Genomic DNA, 17,189 nt, shown 5'->3' on the forward strand with positions numbered 1-17,189 from the left:
AAGAGAAAGGGGGGGGGGGAAGAGAAAGGGGGGGGGGAAGAGAAAGGGGGGGGGGAAGAGAAAGGGGGGGGGAGAGAAAGGGGGGGGGGAGAGAAAGGGGGGGGGGGGAAGAGAAAGGGGGGGGGGTTGCAATATTGATTAAATAAACTATTACCGCAATGAGGAGGGATGATATGTTAGAGGGATCATCAAATGAGGCCATATAGTTCAAATTGAATAATAAAAAAGGGGCGATCACACTGCTGGGCGTGTATTATAGACCCCCAAACAGCGGGAGGGAGATAGAGGAGCAAATATGTAGGCATATTTCCATGAAGCCCAAAAATCATAGGGCAGTAAAAGTAGGGGATTTTAACTATCCTAATATTGACTGGGACAAATATAGTGTGAAGGGTATAGAGGGTGCAGAATTCGTAAAATGCATTCAAGAGAACTTTTTTTAGTCAGTATGTAACAAGCCCAACACAAAAAGGGGATGGTTTTGGATTTAGTTTTGGGGAATGAAGCTGGGCAAGTAGAAGGGATGGCAGTGGGAGAGCACTTGCGTGCCCGTGACCATAATTCAGTCAGATTCAAGTTAATTCTGGATAAGGACATGGATAGACCAGGAATAAAAGTCCCAAATTGGGGAAAAGCTAACTTTGCTAAGTTGAGAAGTGATTTGGCCACAATGGACTGGAAACAGCTACTTGTAGGTAAATCAGTGTCGGAACAGTGAGAGATATTCAAGGAGGAGATCCGGAGGGCTCAGGCCAAACATGTGCCCTTAAAAAAAGGATGAGAATTACAATTCCAGAGCACCCTGGATGTCTCGGGACTTACAGGGGAGGATAAAGAAAAAAAGGGAAGCTTGTGTCATATACCGACAGCTAAATACTGTAGAATCTCAGGAGGAATATAGAAAGTTCAGAGGTAAAATTAACAAAGGATATTAGGAATGCTAAGAGAGAGCATGAAAAATACTTGGCAAGTAAATAAAGGAAAACCCAAAAGATGTTCTATAAATATGTTAAGAGCAAGAGGATAATTAAAGAAAGGGTAGGGCGTATTAGAGACCATGAGGGTAATCTCTGTGTGGAGGCGGAAGATGTTGGTATGGTTCTTAATGAATACTTTGCGTCTGTTTTCACTAAGGAAAAGGGCAATGCAGATACTGCTATCGAGGAGTGTGAAATTCTATATGAAATAAACAGTGAGAGAGGCGGTATTAAGGGGTTTAGCAGCTTTGAGAGTAGGTAAGTCCCCAGGCCCGGATGAAATGCATCCCAGGCTGTTGAGCAAAGTAAAAGAGGAACTAACAGAGGCCTTGACCATCATTTTTCAGTCCTCTTTGGATTTGAGCATGGTGCCAGAGGACTGCTAATGTGGTACCCTTGTTTAAGAAGGGAGAAAGGGATAGGCAGAGTAATTACAGGCCTGTTGGCCTAACCTCAGTGGTGGAAAAACTATTGCAAAAAAGCCTGAAAGACAGAATACATCTACATTTAAAAAGGCAAGGAGTAATGAGGGACAGTCAGCATGGATTGGTTTTAAAAAGGAGGGAGAGAGAAAACAGAATTATAGACCGGTTAGCCTGACATCAGTAGTGGAGAAAATGTTTGAATCAATTATTAAAGATGTAATAGCAGCGCATTTGGAAAGCGGTGACAGGATCGGTCCAAGTCAACATAGATTTATGAAAGGGAAATCATGCTCGACAAATCTTCTAGAATTTTTTTGAGGATGTAACTAGTAGAGTGGACAAGGGAGAACCAGTGGATGTGGTGTATTTGGACTTTCAAAAGGCCTTTGACAAAGTCGCACACAAGAGATTAGTGTGCAAAATTAAAGCACATGGTATTAGGGGTAAACAGACGCAAAGTATTCATTAAGAACCATAGCAACATTGACGTGGATAGAGAACTGGTTGGCAGACAGGAAGCAAAGAGTAGGAATAAACGGGTCCTTTTCAGAATGGCAGGCAGTGACTAGTGGAGTACCGCAAGGTTCAGTGCTGGAACCCCAGCTATCTACAATATACATTAATGATTTAGACAAAGGAATTGAATGTAATATCTCCAAGTTTGCAGATGACACTAAGCTGGATGGCAGTGTGAGCTGTGAGGAGGATGCTAAGAAGCTACAGGGTGACTTGGACAGGTTAGGTGAGTGGGGAAACGCATGGCAGATGCAGTATAATGCAGATAAGTGTAAGGTTATCCACTTTGGTGGCAAAAACAGGAAGGCAGAATATTATCTGAATGGTGACAGATTAGGAAAAGGGGAGGTGCAATGAGATCTGCGTGTAATGGTACATCAGTCATTGAAAGTTGGCATGCAGGTACAGCAGGCGGTGAAGGCGGCAAATGGCATCTTGGTCTTCATAGCGAGAGGATTTGAGTATAGGAGCAGGGAGGTCTTACTGCAGTTGTACAGGGCCTTTGTGAGGCCACACCTGGAGTATTGTGTACAGTTTTGGTCTCCTAATCTGAGGAAGGACATTCTTGCTATTGAGGGAATGCAGTGAAGGTTCACTAGACTGATTCCCGGGATGGCAGGACTGACATATGAAGAAAGACTGCATCGACTAGGCTTGTATTCACTGGAATTTAGAAGAATGAGAGGGGATCTCATAGAAACTTATAAAATTCTGACGGGATTGGACAGGTTAGATGCAGGAAGAATGTTCCCGATGTTGGTGAAGTCCAGAAACAGAGGTCACAGTCTAAGGAGAAGTGGTAAGCCATTTAGGACCGAGATTGTGGATATCTGAACGGAATATATGGAATTAAGGACAGTAAAGTAAACGGGATATATGAAAATGTATAAGCCATGGAAGAATAGCTGGGAGAATGTCAGATTGCAAATAGTGCAACATCAGCATAGCTAACAGTCTGTCTCAAGGTTTCAAGTCACTAATCCTGCCAATAATATATAATTGTAACATGAAATACATCTGCAGAATTGCAAGGTCTCAGTAAATAGTCACACCATTAGATTGAAACATTTGGAGGCAATACTTGAGCTTTCAAGAAGAACATCTCATATAGATTGACTAATGAGTGACTGAGTTAGACTGTCAATCCATTTATATTTTGTTATCTGATTTCAAAACTGTATAACTGTTAACGCTTTACGATGTAACTTCACCTATCCGTAGGGAGTGTGTACGCTCTATCCAGAGAGTATATCTTCTGTCTGATAGGTCTTACTGGCCGGTAATAAAGACTGCTTTGTTCAAAGCACAAGAGGTATTCGACTCAGTAATTTTACTGAACCAGATTGAGGTAAAAGAATCCAGGAATTAACATTTGGTGTCAGAAGTGGGATCTCAACGGACGACTGCCGAAAACTTGCGAATTAAGAGCCAGACTAGCCTTGGACGAGACGAGGGGAAAATGGCCACTGGAGTGAGTATGATTTCAATACTGCTCCAGTTTCCCCCGGTTTCAAAAGTCTGAGGAAAGTTTAGCCACTCGCTGGTTCTCAGGTAGTGTCTGAACGAGATCCAGGACAATCTGGTGAATACCTTTCAAACTTAGAATAGGGATAGAGATAGGGAAATTGTGCGATGATGCAAACCAAGCGGCGACTTGGAAAGATAGTTAGAGCTAGATAGGGATGTTAATTCCTGGATTCTTTTACCTCAATCTGGTCTCCTAATCTGAGGAAGGACATTCTTGCTATTGAGGGAGTGCAGTGAAGGTTCACTAGACTGATTCCCGGGATGGCAGGACTGACATATGAAGAAAGACTGCATCGACTAGGCTTGTATTCACTGGAATTTAGAAGAATGAGAGGGGATCTCATAGAAACTTATAAAATTCTGACGGGATTGGACAGGTTAGATGCAGGAAGAATGTTCCCGATGTTGGTGAAGTCCAGAAACAGAGGTCACAGTCTAAGGAGAAGTGGTAAGCCATTTAGGACCGAGATGAGGAGAAACTTCTTCACTCAGAGAATTGTGAACCTGTGGAATTCTCTACCACAGAACGTTGTTGAGGCCAGTTCGTTCGATATATTCAAAAGGGAGTTAGATGTGGCCCTAACGGCTAAAGGGATCAAAGGGTATGGAGAGAAAGCAGGAATGGGGTACTGAAGTTGCATGATCAGCCATGATCGTATTGAATGGTGATGCAGGCTCAAAGGGCCGAATGGCCTGCTCCTGCACCTATTTTCTAGGTTTCTATGTTAAGGGAAGATCGTGTTTGACTAACCTGATTGAATTTTGAGAGGAAGTAAGCAGGTGGGTCGATGAAGGTAGTGCGTACGATGTAGCGTAAGTGGACTTTAGCAAAGCTTTTGATAAGGTCCCACATGGTAGACTGGTCACAAAGGTAAAGCCCATGGGATCCAGGGCAAAGTGGCAAGTTGGATCCAAAATTTGCTTAGAGGTAGGAAGCAAAGCATAATGGTTGATGTATGTTTTTGTAACTGGAAGGATATTTCCAATGGGGTTCCGCAGGGCTTGGTATTGGGTCCCTTGCTTTTTGTGGTATACATCAATGATCTAGATTTGAATACAGGGAGTATAATTAAGAAGTTTGCAGATGACATTAAAATTGGCTGTGTGGTTGATAATGAAGAGGAAAGTCATGGACTGCAGGAGGGTATCAATCTACTGGTCAGGTGGGCAGAACAGTGGCAAATGGAGTGTAATTCGGAGAAGCGTGAGGTAATGCACTTGGGGAGGGCCAATAAGGAAAGGATATACACATCAAACGGTAGGTCACTTAGAAGTGTAGGTGAACAAAGGGACCTTGGAACGCTTGTCCACAGATCCCTGACAGTAGCAGGCTAGGTGGTTAAGGCAGCATACGGAATGCTTGCCTTTATTGGCCGAGGCATAGAATACAAGAGCAGGGAGGTTATATTTAACTTGTATAATATACTGATTAGATCACAGCTGGAGTACTGCGTGCAGTTCTGGTGGCCGTAATATAGAAAGGACGTGATTGCACTAGAGAGGGTGCAGAGGAGATTTACTCGGATGCTGCCTGGAATGGAGAATCTTAGCTATGAGGACAGATTGGCTAGGTTGGGTCTGTTCCCATTGGAACAGAGGAGGCTCAGAGGAGACCTCATTGAGGTGAATAAAATTTTGAGGGGCCTGGGTATAGTGGATAGCAAGGACCTATTTCCCTTGGTGGAGGGGTCAATTACGAGTGGGTATAGTTTTAAGGTGGTTGGTGGAAGGTTCAGAGGGGATTTGAGGGGAAGCTTCTTCACACAGTGGGTTGTGGGGGTCTGGAACTCACTGCTTGGAAGTGTGGTGGATGCAGAAATCCTCACAACATTTAAAAGGTGCTCGGATGGGCACTTGAAGTGCCATAACCTGCAGGGTTTCGGACCTAGAGCTGGTAAGTGGGATTAGACTGGATAACCTGGCGCAGATACAATGGTAAGTACTGCAGGGAATCAAATACGGCCAGGGTGATTTCTTGGATTAGTTTCGATCGCCTGGATGGATCGGAGAGGAATTTTCCCGGATTTTTTGTCCCCCAATTGGCTTGGGTTTTTGTGTGTTTTTTTGCCTCTCCCAGGCGATCGCATGGCTCCCGTTGGGGTGTAGTGTAGAATGTTGCAGTGCAAGGGGTGTCACAGTTGTGTGGGGCGGACTGGTTGGATCGGATGCTCTTTACCTTTCCGCTATTGTTCATAGGTTTATTTGTAACCTTCAGGGCTGCTGACTGAGGGCCGTGTGGCTCTTTTTCGGCCGACGCGGACACAATGGGCCGAAATGGTCTCCTTCTGCACTGTAGATTTCTATGTTTCTGAAGGAAGTTATGCTAAACTCTTAGAAAGCACTGGTTAGGCCCCTGTTGGCATAGTGTGTCCAATTCTGGGCACCACACTTCAGGAAGGATGTCAAGGCCTTAAGAGAGGATGCAGAGGAGATTTACTAGAATAGATGCGGTGATGAGGGACTTCAGTTATAGGTAGAGAATGGAGAAGCTGGGGTTGTTCTCCTCAGAATAGAGAAGGGGAGATTTAATGGAAGTGTTTAAAAGCATGAATGGTTTTAATAGAGTTAATAAGGAGAAACTGTTTCCAGTCAGAGGAGGGTCGGTAACTGGAGCACAGATTTAAAGTGATTGGTAAAAGAAGCAGAGGCGAAATGAGGTGATTTTTTTTGTTAATGCAGCGAATTGTTATGATCTGAAATGCACTGCCTGACATGGTGATGAAAGCAGATTCAATAATAACTTTCAAAAGGGAATGAGAGAAACACTTGAAGGGGAAAAATTTGTAGGGCTATCAGGAAAAAGCAGAGGAATGAGACTAATTGGATAGCTCTTTCAAAGTGTCAGCACAGGCACGATGGGCCGAATGGCCTTATTCTGTGCTGTACCATTCTATAATTCTACAAAAGCTAGATTTGTTTTCCAAATTTTTTGGTATTGGGCACATGCATGCAAATGTTCACCCATCCCAAGGGCCTATTGTCAGAGCATGTGATTCCATGTAACCCAAAGAAAAAGTGTTATAATTACAGAAAACTAGTATGCAGAAACAACATGCTAGTAAATTAACAGATTTTTAAAAATCTGGTGACAGATGGAAATCTGATGACCGTGCAGACCCCTTGGAATCCCTGCATGGACCCAGTAGGATCCAGAAGCCCTATGCCCCAAATCATCAGGGGAGCTTAATGCGATATCTTTTGCTATCATACTACATTTTAAATGGAGGTACTATCATGGAAATATATTTAATACATACAGACTACTCTATAAAAGCCCCAGGAAAAAAAACATGTTTATTCTTATCTCGCTGGATGTCAGAGGCACTAGCAGGCCTTGAATGCTCAAGAACTTGGGAGATTATGTATACTCAAATTATTTCACAAAGTACCAATAGATAGCATATATCAACCTCATCTATCTGGACTGAAATTAAACCCATGTCCCACAGAAAAATGTATTGATCCACTGTGCCTTAATATTGTGGAATTTATTTTTCATAATGTAATGTAATTACATTCATACTTGGGTTTTACTATAAAATGAAGGAGTTTTGTAAAAGCTCTAAAAATTAAAAATGAGTACATGATCTAATCCTGAAATAGTCATTACAATACCTTATGAGAGCACGTGGTAGTCCATAATTGTAACCTGAAACCTTCAAAATCATTTGTGTCTTTTGAATTTCACTATTGTCACAAACCCTTGCGTTGTTTGGTAAGAATATTGTTGGGTGACCAGCTTCCCTCTCAGGAAGAGAGTGCAAATCCTTTAGACATAATTTGGCAGGTAGTTGGTCAACTGGTGAAGGAGCTTTCAACAATCCAGAAGAAGTATCCCAATGTTGATTTGCACAGGATGATAACTGAGGATAACTACTGGGGCCAGGCGTCTGACTGAAGTGGTCTCTTTTGTTATTATATAAGGACTCAAAGTCCAACTGTCGTCGAGGGCCAGGCTTAACTTTCTCCACAAAGAAATTCCGTGAGCCTGCCTGGGCGCATTCTGTATTTGCACTGGCACCACGTTCGTCTTCTTGTACAGCTTTTATGATTTGAATGAGCTGGAACAAACGTTTTTGATCATGCAAATTGTGTATCTGCAGCACAGAAAAATCATTCATGGTCAGCTTAACCAGCTCTTGTGATTTTAGAAAACCCATTGCAGTAAAGTGAGTGTAATACTGTTCCAGTCCTGCTTCATACAGACATTCGTAGAGGCACGAGGACATCCTACCAAACTTACATTACCACTGAAAAATAAAAATTTGCAAATTAGATTTTCAATTTTAATAAGAACATAAGAACATAACAAATAGAAGCAGGAGTAGGCCATATGGCCCCTCGAGCCTGCTCTGCTATTCAATAAGATCATGGCTGATCTGATCATGGACTCAGCTCCACTTCCCTGCCTGCTCCCCATAACCCCTTATCGTTTAAGAAACTGTCTATTTCTGTCTTAAATTTATCCAATGTCCCAGCTTCCACAGCTCTCTGAGGCAGCGAATTCCACAGATTTACAACCCTCAGAAAGAAATTTCTCCTCATCTCTGTTTTAAGTATTATTCTGGAAAATAATTCACTGAGATCTTCAATCTCTTCACCTCAACAAATTAGAAACTCCCAAAAAACAAAATGGAAAATAATTTAACATACTTTCTTTAATATCTTTGCTTTTTTTTGTAGTTCTCATCAAAGGGATTGATTTTGAGATGAAGAATACATCACTCTTTTAGTGATTTCAACTTTGAACATTCCTATGTTACATATAGCACGAGTCAAAGTAAAACTCTCTACTCTGCTCCAAAATTATGCTCAAACTCAGTCCTTTACTGAAGCCATGTGAATTTTCCCATGAGTTACCATTATAGTTTCTGTGAAGGAGTGCCAATTCATGCCAAATTATAGACAGTTTGTGCTTCAAACTAACAGCTACTAGGGACTGGGGCAAGGCTAACCAAACTAATTTCAATGAGAGCCTTTTCAGTTGACAGAAAGAGGAAACTTTTGATTCATCGATCTAAACTTGATTCAAATCCAGATTCTAAATGTTAAAAGGAATGGCTGGATTTTTGGCTCTGTTTTCGCCCCGGAGGGGCGGCAATGGCAGCGGTAATCTCTTCCGGGCAGGCAGCCAACTTCCAGCGCCCCGCTGGGATTTTCATTGCCGGTTTCGGCGGGGCAGGGAGCATTACCGCCCGGAAGAGGCAAACTGGTGTGCAACGCTGCTGCTTGCGACACTGGCTGGATTTTTGGCTCCCACCCGATCCGTAGAGTGCCGTGCTAGGACAGAGTGTGAAAGCTGGCAGTCCAAGCTGCAGCGGTTGTAGTGAGGTAAGTAATGTCGACCTCAGGTAAGTGTAATTGTTTTTTATTTTTTTTTGCGATTTATGCTGTGGTGGCAAGAGTTATTTATCGGGAATGTTTTTAGTATTTTTTTCAGGATTTTTTTTCTTGCCAGGACTCTCTTTAGAGTCCTCCTAGGCAGGCTGTTTAGCTCGGGATTTTCACATGCTCAGCCCGCCTAGCGCCCCAAGAGAGGTGTGCAACACTTCCCTTGGTGCTCCGCCCCACACTCGGGGCCGAATTTTGATGACACTGGCGCAAACCGATCTCGGGCGCAAACTTTACTGCCCCGCCGCCATTACCGCCCCGAAATGAGCAGAGCAGAAAATCCAGCCCATGATGTTTAAAATTAAAAGACCGACTTGTGCCAGTGCCTTTAATCTCTCCTAACATTTTAATAAATGAAACAGTAACTCTGCTTTCAGGTTAAACCATTACACATGTCGTAGACAGAATATTAATTTAGTAATAACACTATTATATTGAAAAAAGATAATAATTAATTTTAACTGCTGCAGTTAAAAAAAATTGCACATAGTAAAGAACAAAAAAACTTGCATTTACACATCACGTTCACAACCTCAGAATCTCCCAAAGCACTTTACAACCAATTAAGTACTTTTGAAGTTTAGTCACTTTTGTAATGGAGGGAACCATGGCAGCCAAATGCAGAGTGCTGCCACAAACAGTAATGAGCGAATGATAAGATAATCCGTTTTAGTGTTGTTTTAGTGGGTCTCTCGATAGTTTGGAATGGCTGTGCTCTCTGATATCTACCAACGTGTTGACATTAAGCCAAAAAATATTTAACTGAGAAGCAGCGATGGGACTGGCCCAGCTCTGGGTTCAAACCGGCCCAAATCTCCCCCTCAGGGTTTCGGTTCCTTTGCAAAATGGAATGCGTTCAGCCACTGTCACAATCCAGTTCCCAATGGTCATGAACCCGCAGCACAAAAACTGCACCAGTTTAGTTTAGTTCCTTGTGCCCATTGCAAATGTGTTGCCGGTGTTCACGTGCTGGTTAACTACAGCGGCACCGACTGCAGCAACTACAGAGGAATTTCCGTTATCAGCCACTGGGAAAGTCGTCGCTAGAATCCCCCTCAACCGTCTTCTCCCTGTGGCTGAGGAGCTCCTCCCGGAGTCACAGTGCGGATTTCGTCCACTACGGGGTACAACGGACATGATCGTTGCGGCGCGACACCTGCAAGAAAAATGCAGGGAACAGCACCAACCCTTGTACGTGGCCTTCTTTGACCTTACAAAGGCCTTTGACAGTCAACCGCGAGGGACTATGGAGTGTCCTCCTCCGTTTCGGCTGCCCCCAAAAGTTTGTCACCATCCTCCGCCTGCTCCACGACATGCAAACCGTGATCCTGACCAATGGATCCATCACAGACCCAATCCACGTCGGACCGGGGTCAAGCAGGACTGAGTCATCGTGCCAACCCTCTTCTCTATCTTCCTCGCTGCAATGCTCCACCTTACACACAACAAAATCACCGCTGGAGTGGAACTAAACTACAGAACCAGTGGGAACCTGTTCAACCTTCATCGTCTCCAGGCCAGATCCAAGACCGTCCCAACCTCTGTCGTCGGACTACGGTATGCGGACGACACTTGCGTCTGCGCACATTCAGAGACTAAATTCCAAGTCATAGTCAACATCTTCACTGAGGCGTACGAAAGCATGGGCCTTACACTAAACATCCGTAAGACAAAGGTCCTCCACCAACCTGATCCCGTCACACAGCACTGCCCCCCAGTCATCAAGATCTACGGCGCGGCCCTGGACAACGTGGACCACTTTCCATACCTCGGGAGCCTATTATCAGCAAGGGCAGACATCGACGATGAGGTTCAACACTGCCTCCAGTGCGCCAGCTCAGCCTTTGGCCGCCTGAGGAAGAGAGTGTTCGAAGATCAGGCCCTGAAATATGCCACCAAGCTCATGGTCTACAGGGCTGTAGTGATACCCGCCCTCCTGTATGGCTCAGAGACGTGGACCATATACAGTAGACACCTCAAATGGCTGGAGAAATACCACCAACGATGTCTGCAAGATCCTGCAAATCCCCTGGGGAGGACAGACGCACCAACATTAGCATCCTCGATCAGGCCAACATCCCCAGCATCGAAGCCCTGACCACACTCGACCAGCTCCGTTGGGCAGGCCACATTGTTCGCATGCCTGACACAAGACTCCCAAAGCAAGCGCTCTACTCGGAACTCCTACACGGCAATCGAGCCACAGGTGGGCAGAGGAAATGATTCAAGGACACCCTCAAAGCCTCCTTGATAAAATGTAACATCCCCGACACCTGGAAGTCCCTGCCCTAAGTGGAGGAAGTGCATCCGGGAGGGCACTGAGCACCGCGAGTCTCGTTGCCGAGAGCAGGCAGCAAACAAGCGCAGGCAGCAGAAGGAGAGTGCGGCAAACCAGACTCCTACCCACCCTTTCCTTCAACGACTGTCTGTCACACCTGTGATAGAGACTGTAATTCCCGTATTGGACTGTTCAATCACCTAAGAACTCAGTTTAAAGTGGAAGCAAGTCTTCCTCGATTTCGAGGGACTGCCTATGATGATAACACTCCCAATGGGCATCATTGGCTCTTTGCACACTTGCCCAGGAGACCAATCTTAGTGTTACCTTGAATATTGAAACCCCTTCGCTTTCTTCTTATGGGCATTGATGCCACAGCAGTTTCTGGGTGTCAACTCTTGCGGTTGGTGGTTTTAGGAAACCCCCAATCACTGTAACCCTGAACATTTCCCTCACTGGCACTTTCATGTCTGGGCACTCATATTTCTTTGGTAGCGGGACACGAGGTTAGAAGGTTATACTGATGAGGTTAGATGAAGTAGGGTGGAAGGAGGGTCATGTGGAGCATAAACACCAACATAAACCAGTTGGACCAAATGTCCTGTTTCTGCGCTGTAAATTAAACGTAATATTGGTTGAGGGATAAATATTGGCCAGGACACCGGGGAGAACTCCCATGCTCTTCTTCTTCTTCATCCATGCCTTTGTTATATCTATTCCAATGCTCTACTGGCCAGCCTCCCACCTTACATCCTCCATAAAATTGAGCTCCTCCAAATCTTTGCTGCCTATATCCTACCTCACACCAAGTCCCATTCACCCATCACGCCTGTGCTCACTGACCGACATTGGTTCCCAGTCCGGCAACGCCTCCATTTAAAAATTCTCAATCTTGTTTTCGAATCCAACCATGGCTTCGCCTCTCCCTAACTATAAAGCATGCTCCAGCTCTAAAACCCTGAGAGATCTTTACGCTCCTCCAATTCTAACCTCTTGCTGATCCACAATTTTAAGCACTCCACCATTGGTGGCCGTGCCTGCAGCTGCCTAAGCCCCAAGCTCTGGAATTCCCTACCTAAACCCCTTTACCGCTCTCTTCTCCTTTAAGATGCTCCTTAAAATCTGCCTCTTTTACCAAGCTTTTGGTCACCCGTCCTAATATCTGCTAGTGTGGTTCAATGTCAAATTTTATTTGATAATCACTCCTCTGAAGCGTTTTAGGGGGTTTTACTTTGTGAAAGGTGCTATATGGGAAAATGCTGGAATTCGTTATTAAGGAAGTAGTAGCGGGACATTTAGAAAATCATAATAAAATCATGTTGACTTTGCTTGATTGTATGAAAGGGAATTAGTGTTTGACAAATTTATTAGAGTTCTTTGGGGATGTAGTGAGCAGGGTGGATAAGGAGGAACCAGCAGATGTAGTGTATTTGGATTTCCAAAAGGCATTCGATCAGATTACTACACAAGATAAGAGCTCATGGGGTTGGAGGTAATATATTTGCATGGATAGAGGATTGGCTAACTAATAGAAAACAGAGAGTCGGGATAAATGGGTCATTTCAGGTTGGCAAACTGTAACTAGTGGGGTACCACAGATATCAGTGCTGGGGCTTCAACTATTTACAATCTTTTTAATGACTTGGATGAAGGGACCAAGTGTAATGTAGCCAAATTTGCTGATGATACAAAAGATAGGTGGGAAAACAAGTTGTGAAGAGGACACAAAGAATCTGCAAAGAGATATGGATAGGTTAAGTGAGTGGGCAAAAATTTGGCAGATGGAGTATAATGTGGGAAAATGTGAGGTTTTCCATTTTGGTAGGAAGAATAGAAAAACAAAATATTATTTAAATGGAGAGAGACTCATCATCATCATAGGCAGTCCCTCAGTATCGAGAAAGACTTGCTTCCACTCTTAACATGGGTTCTTAGGTGGCTGTACAGTCAGATACGAAAACCACAGTCTCTGTCACAGGTGGGGCAGATAGTCGTTGAGGGAAGGGGTGGGTGGGACTGGTTTGCCGCACGCTCTTTCCGCTGCTGGTGCTAGATTCCTGCACGCTCTCAGCAACGACACTCGAGTTGCTCAGTAGCCTCCCAGATGCGCTTCCTCCCCTTAGGGCGTTCTTTGGCCAGGGTTTCCCAGATGTCAATGGGGATGTTGCACTTTAACAGGGAGGCTTTGAGGGTGTCCTTGTAATGTTTCCTCTGCCCACCTTTGGCTCGTTTGCCGTGAAGGAGTTCAGAGTAGAGCGCTTGCTTTGGGAGTCTCATGTCTGGCCTGCAAACGATATAGCCTGCCCAGTGGAGCTGATCAAGTGTGGTCAGTGCTTCGATGCTGGAGATGTTGGCCTGGTCGAGGACACTAATGTTGGTGCGTCTGTCCTCCCAGGGGATTTGTAAGATCTTGCGGAGACATCGTTGGTGGTATTTCTCCAGCAACTCGAGGTCTCTACTGTACATGGTCCATGTTTCTGAGCTATACAGGAGGGCGGGTATTACTACAGCCCTGTAGACCATGAGCTTGGTGGCAGTTTTGAGGGACTGGTCTTCAAACACTCTTTTCTTCAGGCGGCCAAAGGCTGCACTTGGGCACTGGAGGCGGTGTTGGATCTCGTCGTCAATGCCTGCTCTTGTTGATCGGAGGCTCCCGAGATATGGAAAGTGGTCCATGTTATCGAGGGCCGCGCCGTGGATCTTGATGACTGGCGGACAGTGCTGTGCGGTAAGGACAGGCTGGTGGAAGACCTTTGTCTTGCTGCTGTTTAGCGCAAGGCCCATGCTTTCGTATGCCTCAGTAAATACGTCAACTATGTCCTGGAGTTCAGCCTCTGTATGTGCGCAGGCGCAGGCGCAGGCATCGTCCGCGTACTGTAGCTCGATGACAGAGGTTGGGTTGGTCTTGGACCTGGCCTGGAGATGGCAAAGGTTGAACAGGTTCCCCACTGGTTCTGTAGTTTAGTTCCACTCCAGCGGGGAGCTTGTCAGCTGTGAGGTGAAGCATGGCAGCGAGGAAGATTGAGAAGAGGTTTGGGGCGATGACGCAGCCCTGTTTGACCCCGGTCCGGACGTTGATTGGATCTGTAATGGATCCGTTGGTAAGGATCATGGCCTGCATGTCATCGTGGAGCAGGTGGAGGATGGTGGTGAACTTTTGGGGGCATCCAAAATGGAGGAGGACGCTCCATAGACCCTCGCGGTTGACGGTGTCAAAGGCCTTTGTAAGGTCAAAGAAGGTCATATATAAGGGCTGGTGCTGTTCCCTGCCTTTTTCCTGCAGCTGTCACGCTGCAAAAATCATGTCCGTTGTGCCCGAAGGGAATGAAATCCGCACTGTGACTCCGGGAGGAGCTCCTCGGCGACAGGGAGAAGACGGTTGAGGAGGACTCTAGTGACGACTTTCCCAGTGGCTGATAGCAGGGAGATTCCTCTGTAGTTGCCGCAGTCGGACTTGTCCCTTCTTTAAAGATGCCATGCTGCTGGGAGGAGCACTTCGAAGATCTCCTCAACAGAGACTCTGCCTTTGACTCGAGTGTTCTCGACTCTATCCTACTGCATGCTACTCGCCACCACCTCAGTAAAACCCCAACACTGCACGAGGTAGAAAAAGTCATAAGACAGCTTAAGAACAACAAGGCTTCGGGAGCGGATGAAATCCCTGCCGAGGCACTGAAGTGTGGCGGAGAGGCACTACTGGAGCGAATACATGACCTCATCTCTCTCATCTGGAGGGAGGAGAGCATGGCAGGAGATCTCAAAGATGCAGTGATTGAGAGAGACTACAGAATGCTGCGGTAGAGGGGTTTGGGTGTCCTCGTACAATGAAACACAAAAAGTTAGCATGCAGGTACAGCAAGTAATTAGGAAGGCAAATGGAATGTTGGCCTTTATTGCAAAGGAAGGGGGGGGGGGTGCAGTATAAAAGTAAGGAAGTCTTGCTACAACTGTACAGGGCGTTGGTGAGACACACCTGGAATATCGTGTACAGTTTTGGTCTCCTTATTTAAGGAGGAATATACTTGCATTGGAGGCAGTTCAGAGGTTTACGAGGTTGATTCCTGGGATGAAGGGGTTAAGAGGAAAGATTAAGCAGTTTGGGCCTATACTCATTGGAGTTTAGAAGAATGAGAACTAGGGACCATAGTTTCAGAATAAGGGGTCGTCCATTTAAGACGGAGACGAGGAGGAATTTCTTCTCTCAGAGGGTCGTGAATCTTTGGAATTCTCTATCCCAGAGAGCTGTGGAAGCTGAATCATTGAATATATTCAAGGCTGAGATAGACAGATTCTTGAACTATAGGGGAGTCAAGGGTTTATGGGAAACAGGCAGGAAAGTGGAGTTGAGGCCAAGGTCAGATCAGCGATGATCTTATTGAGGCTCGAGGGGCCGTTTGGCCTACTCCTGCTCCTATTTCTTATGTTCTTATAGAAATGGAAATGGTTGTTATTATGCCAGGGGACTTGCAGCCATAATCTTTTGACTCAGAGGAAAGAGCATTATCACTTAGCCAATATCAGATACATAATGGGACTCTGGTTTACTGAAAAACAAACTATTATGTAATAGGAAACAAATACTTCATAAGGCCAAACTCAGTGGTTAATTTTCAGCAAATGTTCAAAGCCAGTTGTGCAACTTGTTCATACCAAGGGTAATTATAATTGGTCCAGGGAGTAGATTTGTTTAAACCACAATGTTCTCACTAGATCATTTACATTCTGGCATCCATACACTATGAGGGTATCACACTTAAGCCAATGTACTTTGATGTTGCATGAAGAGTTTTTATGCAATACATTTAAAATAATCACCTCAAAATTATATTTAGACACAACTATTCCAATGTTCTCCTGGCCGGCCCTCGGAGTCCTCAACATTGACACCATGGCATCAGGTCAAACATGGGCACGGAAACCTCCTGCTGATTATCACCCACCGCCCATCCTCAGCTGATAAATAAGTACTCCTCCATGTTGAACACCACTTGGAAGAAGCACTGATGGCAATGTACTGTGGGTGGGGGACTTCAATGTCCATCACCAAGAGTGGCTTGGTAGCACTACTGACCGAGCTGGCCGAATCCTGAAGGACATTGCTGCCAGACTGGGCCTGCAGCAGGTGGTGAGAAAACCAACACCAAGGAAAAATCTACCCAACCTCGTACTCACCAATCTACCTATCGCACATACATCTGTCCATGACAGCATTGTTAGGAGTGACCACCACACAATCGTTGTGGAGACGAAGCCCACAATCCTTTTGGAGACAAAGTCATGTCTTCACACGGAGAACACTCTCCATCGTATTGTGTGGCATGACCACCGTGCTAAATGGGATAGATTCAGAATAGATCGAGCAGCTCAAAACTGGGCATCCATGAGGCACTGTGGGCCATCAGGAACAGCATAAATGTATTCCATCACAATCTGTAATCTCATGGCCCAGCATACTCCTCACTCTACCATTACAATCAAGCCAGGGGACCAACCCTGGTTCAATGAGGAGTGCAGAAGAGCATTCCAGGAGGTGCCAACCTGGTGAAGCTACAACATAGGACTGGAGTGGTGCCAGAGGATTGGAGAACTGCTAACGTTGTACCATTGTTTAAAAAGGGAGGAAGGGATAAGCTGAGTTATTACAGGCCAGTTAGTTTAACCACGGTGCTGGGCAAATTATTAGAATCAATTCTGAAGGACAGTATAAACCTTCATTTAGAAATACACAGATTAATCAAGGACAGTCAGCATGGAATAAGGGGTTATGGGGAGGGAGCGGGCAGGGAAGTGGACCTGAGTCCATGATCGGATCAGCCATGATCGTATTGAATAGCGGAGCAGGCTCGAGGAGCCATATGGCATACTCCTGCTCCTATTTCTTAAGTTCTTATTTTTTACGGGTAAATCGTATCTGACTAACTCGATTGAATATATTGAGGAGGCAACAAGTAGGGTCGATGAGGGCAGTGCGTTTGATGTAGTTTACATGGATTTTAGCAAGGCTTTTAACAAGATCCCACATGGCAGGCTGATCAAAATGGTAAAAAGCCCAGGGATCCAAGAGAGAGTGGCAAA

General features: G+C 45.2%; 1 protein-coding gene across 1 annotated transcript in view; it reads right to left on the reverse strand.

Moving 5' to 3' along the window:
* LOC139239443 (kinesin-like protein KIF24) overlaps positions 1–17,189 on the reverse strand; it is a 148,480-nt gene that overhangs the window by 108,203 nt on the left and 23,088 nt on the right. The window contains exon 2 of the mRNA XM_070868192.1: positions 7,061–7,695. Coding sequence (XP_070724293.1) covers positions 7,061–7,674 — 614 coding nt within the window. The 5' untranslated portion in view covers positions 7,675–7,695. The remainder of the gene's footprint in view (positions 1–7,060; positions 7,696–17,189) is intronic.

Source organism: Pristiophorus japonicus, chromosome 2 (assembly GCF_044704955.1).
Source record: "Pristiophorus japonicus isolate sPriJap1 chromosome 2, sPriJap1.hap1, whole genome shotgun sequence".
NCBI lineage: Eukaryota > Metazoa > Chordata > Chondrichthyes > Pristiophoridae > Pristiophorus > Pristiophorus japonicus.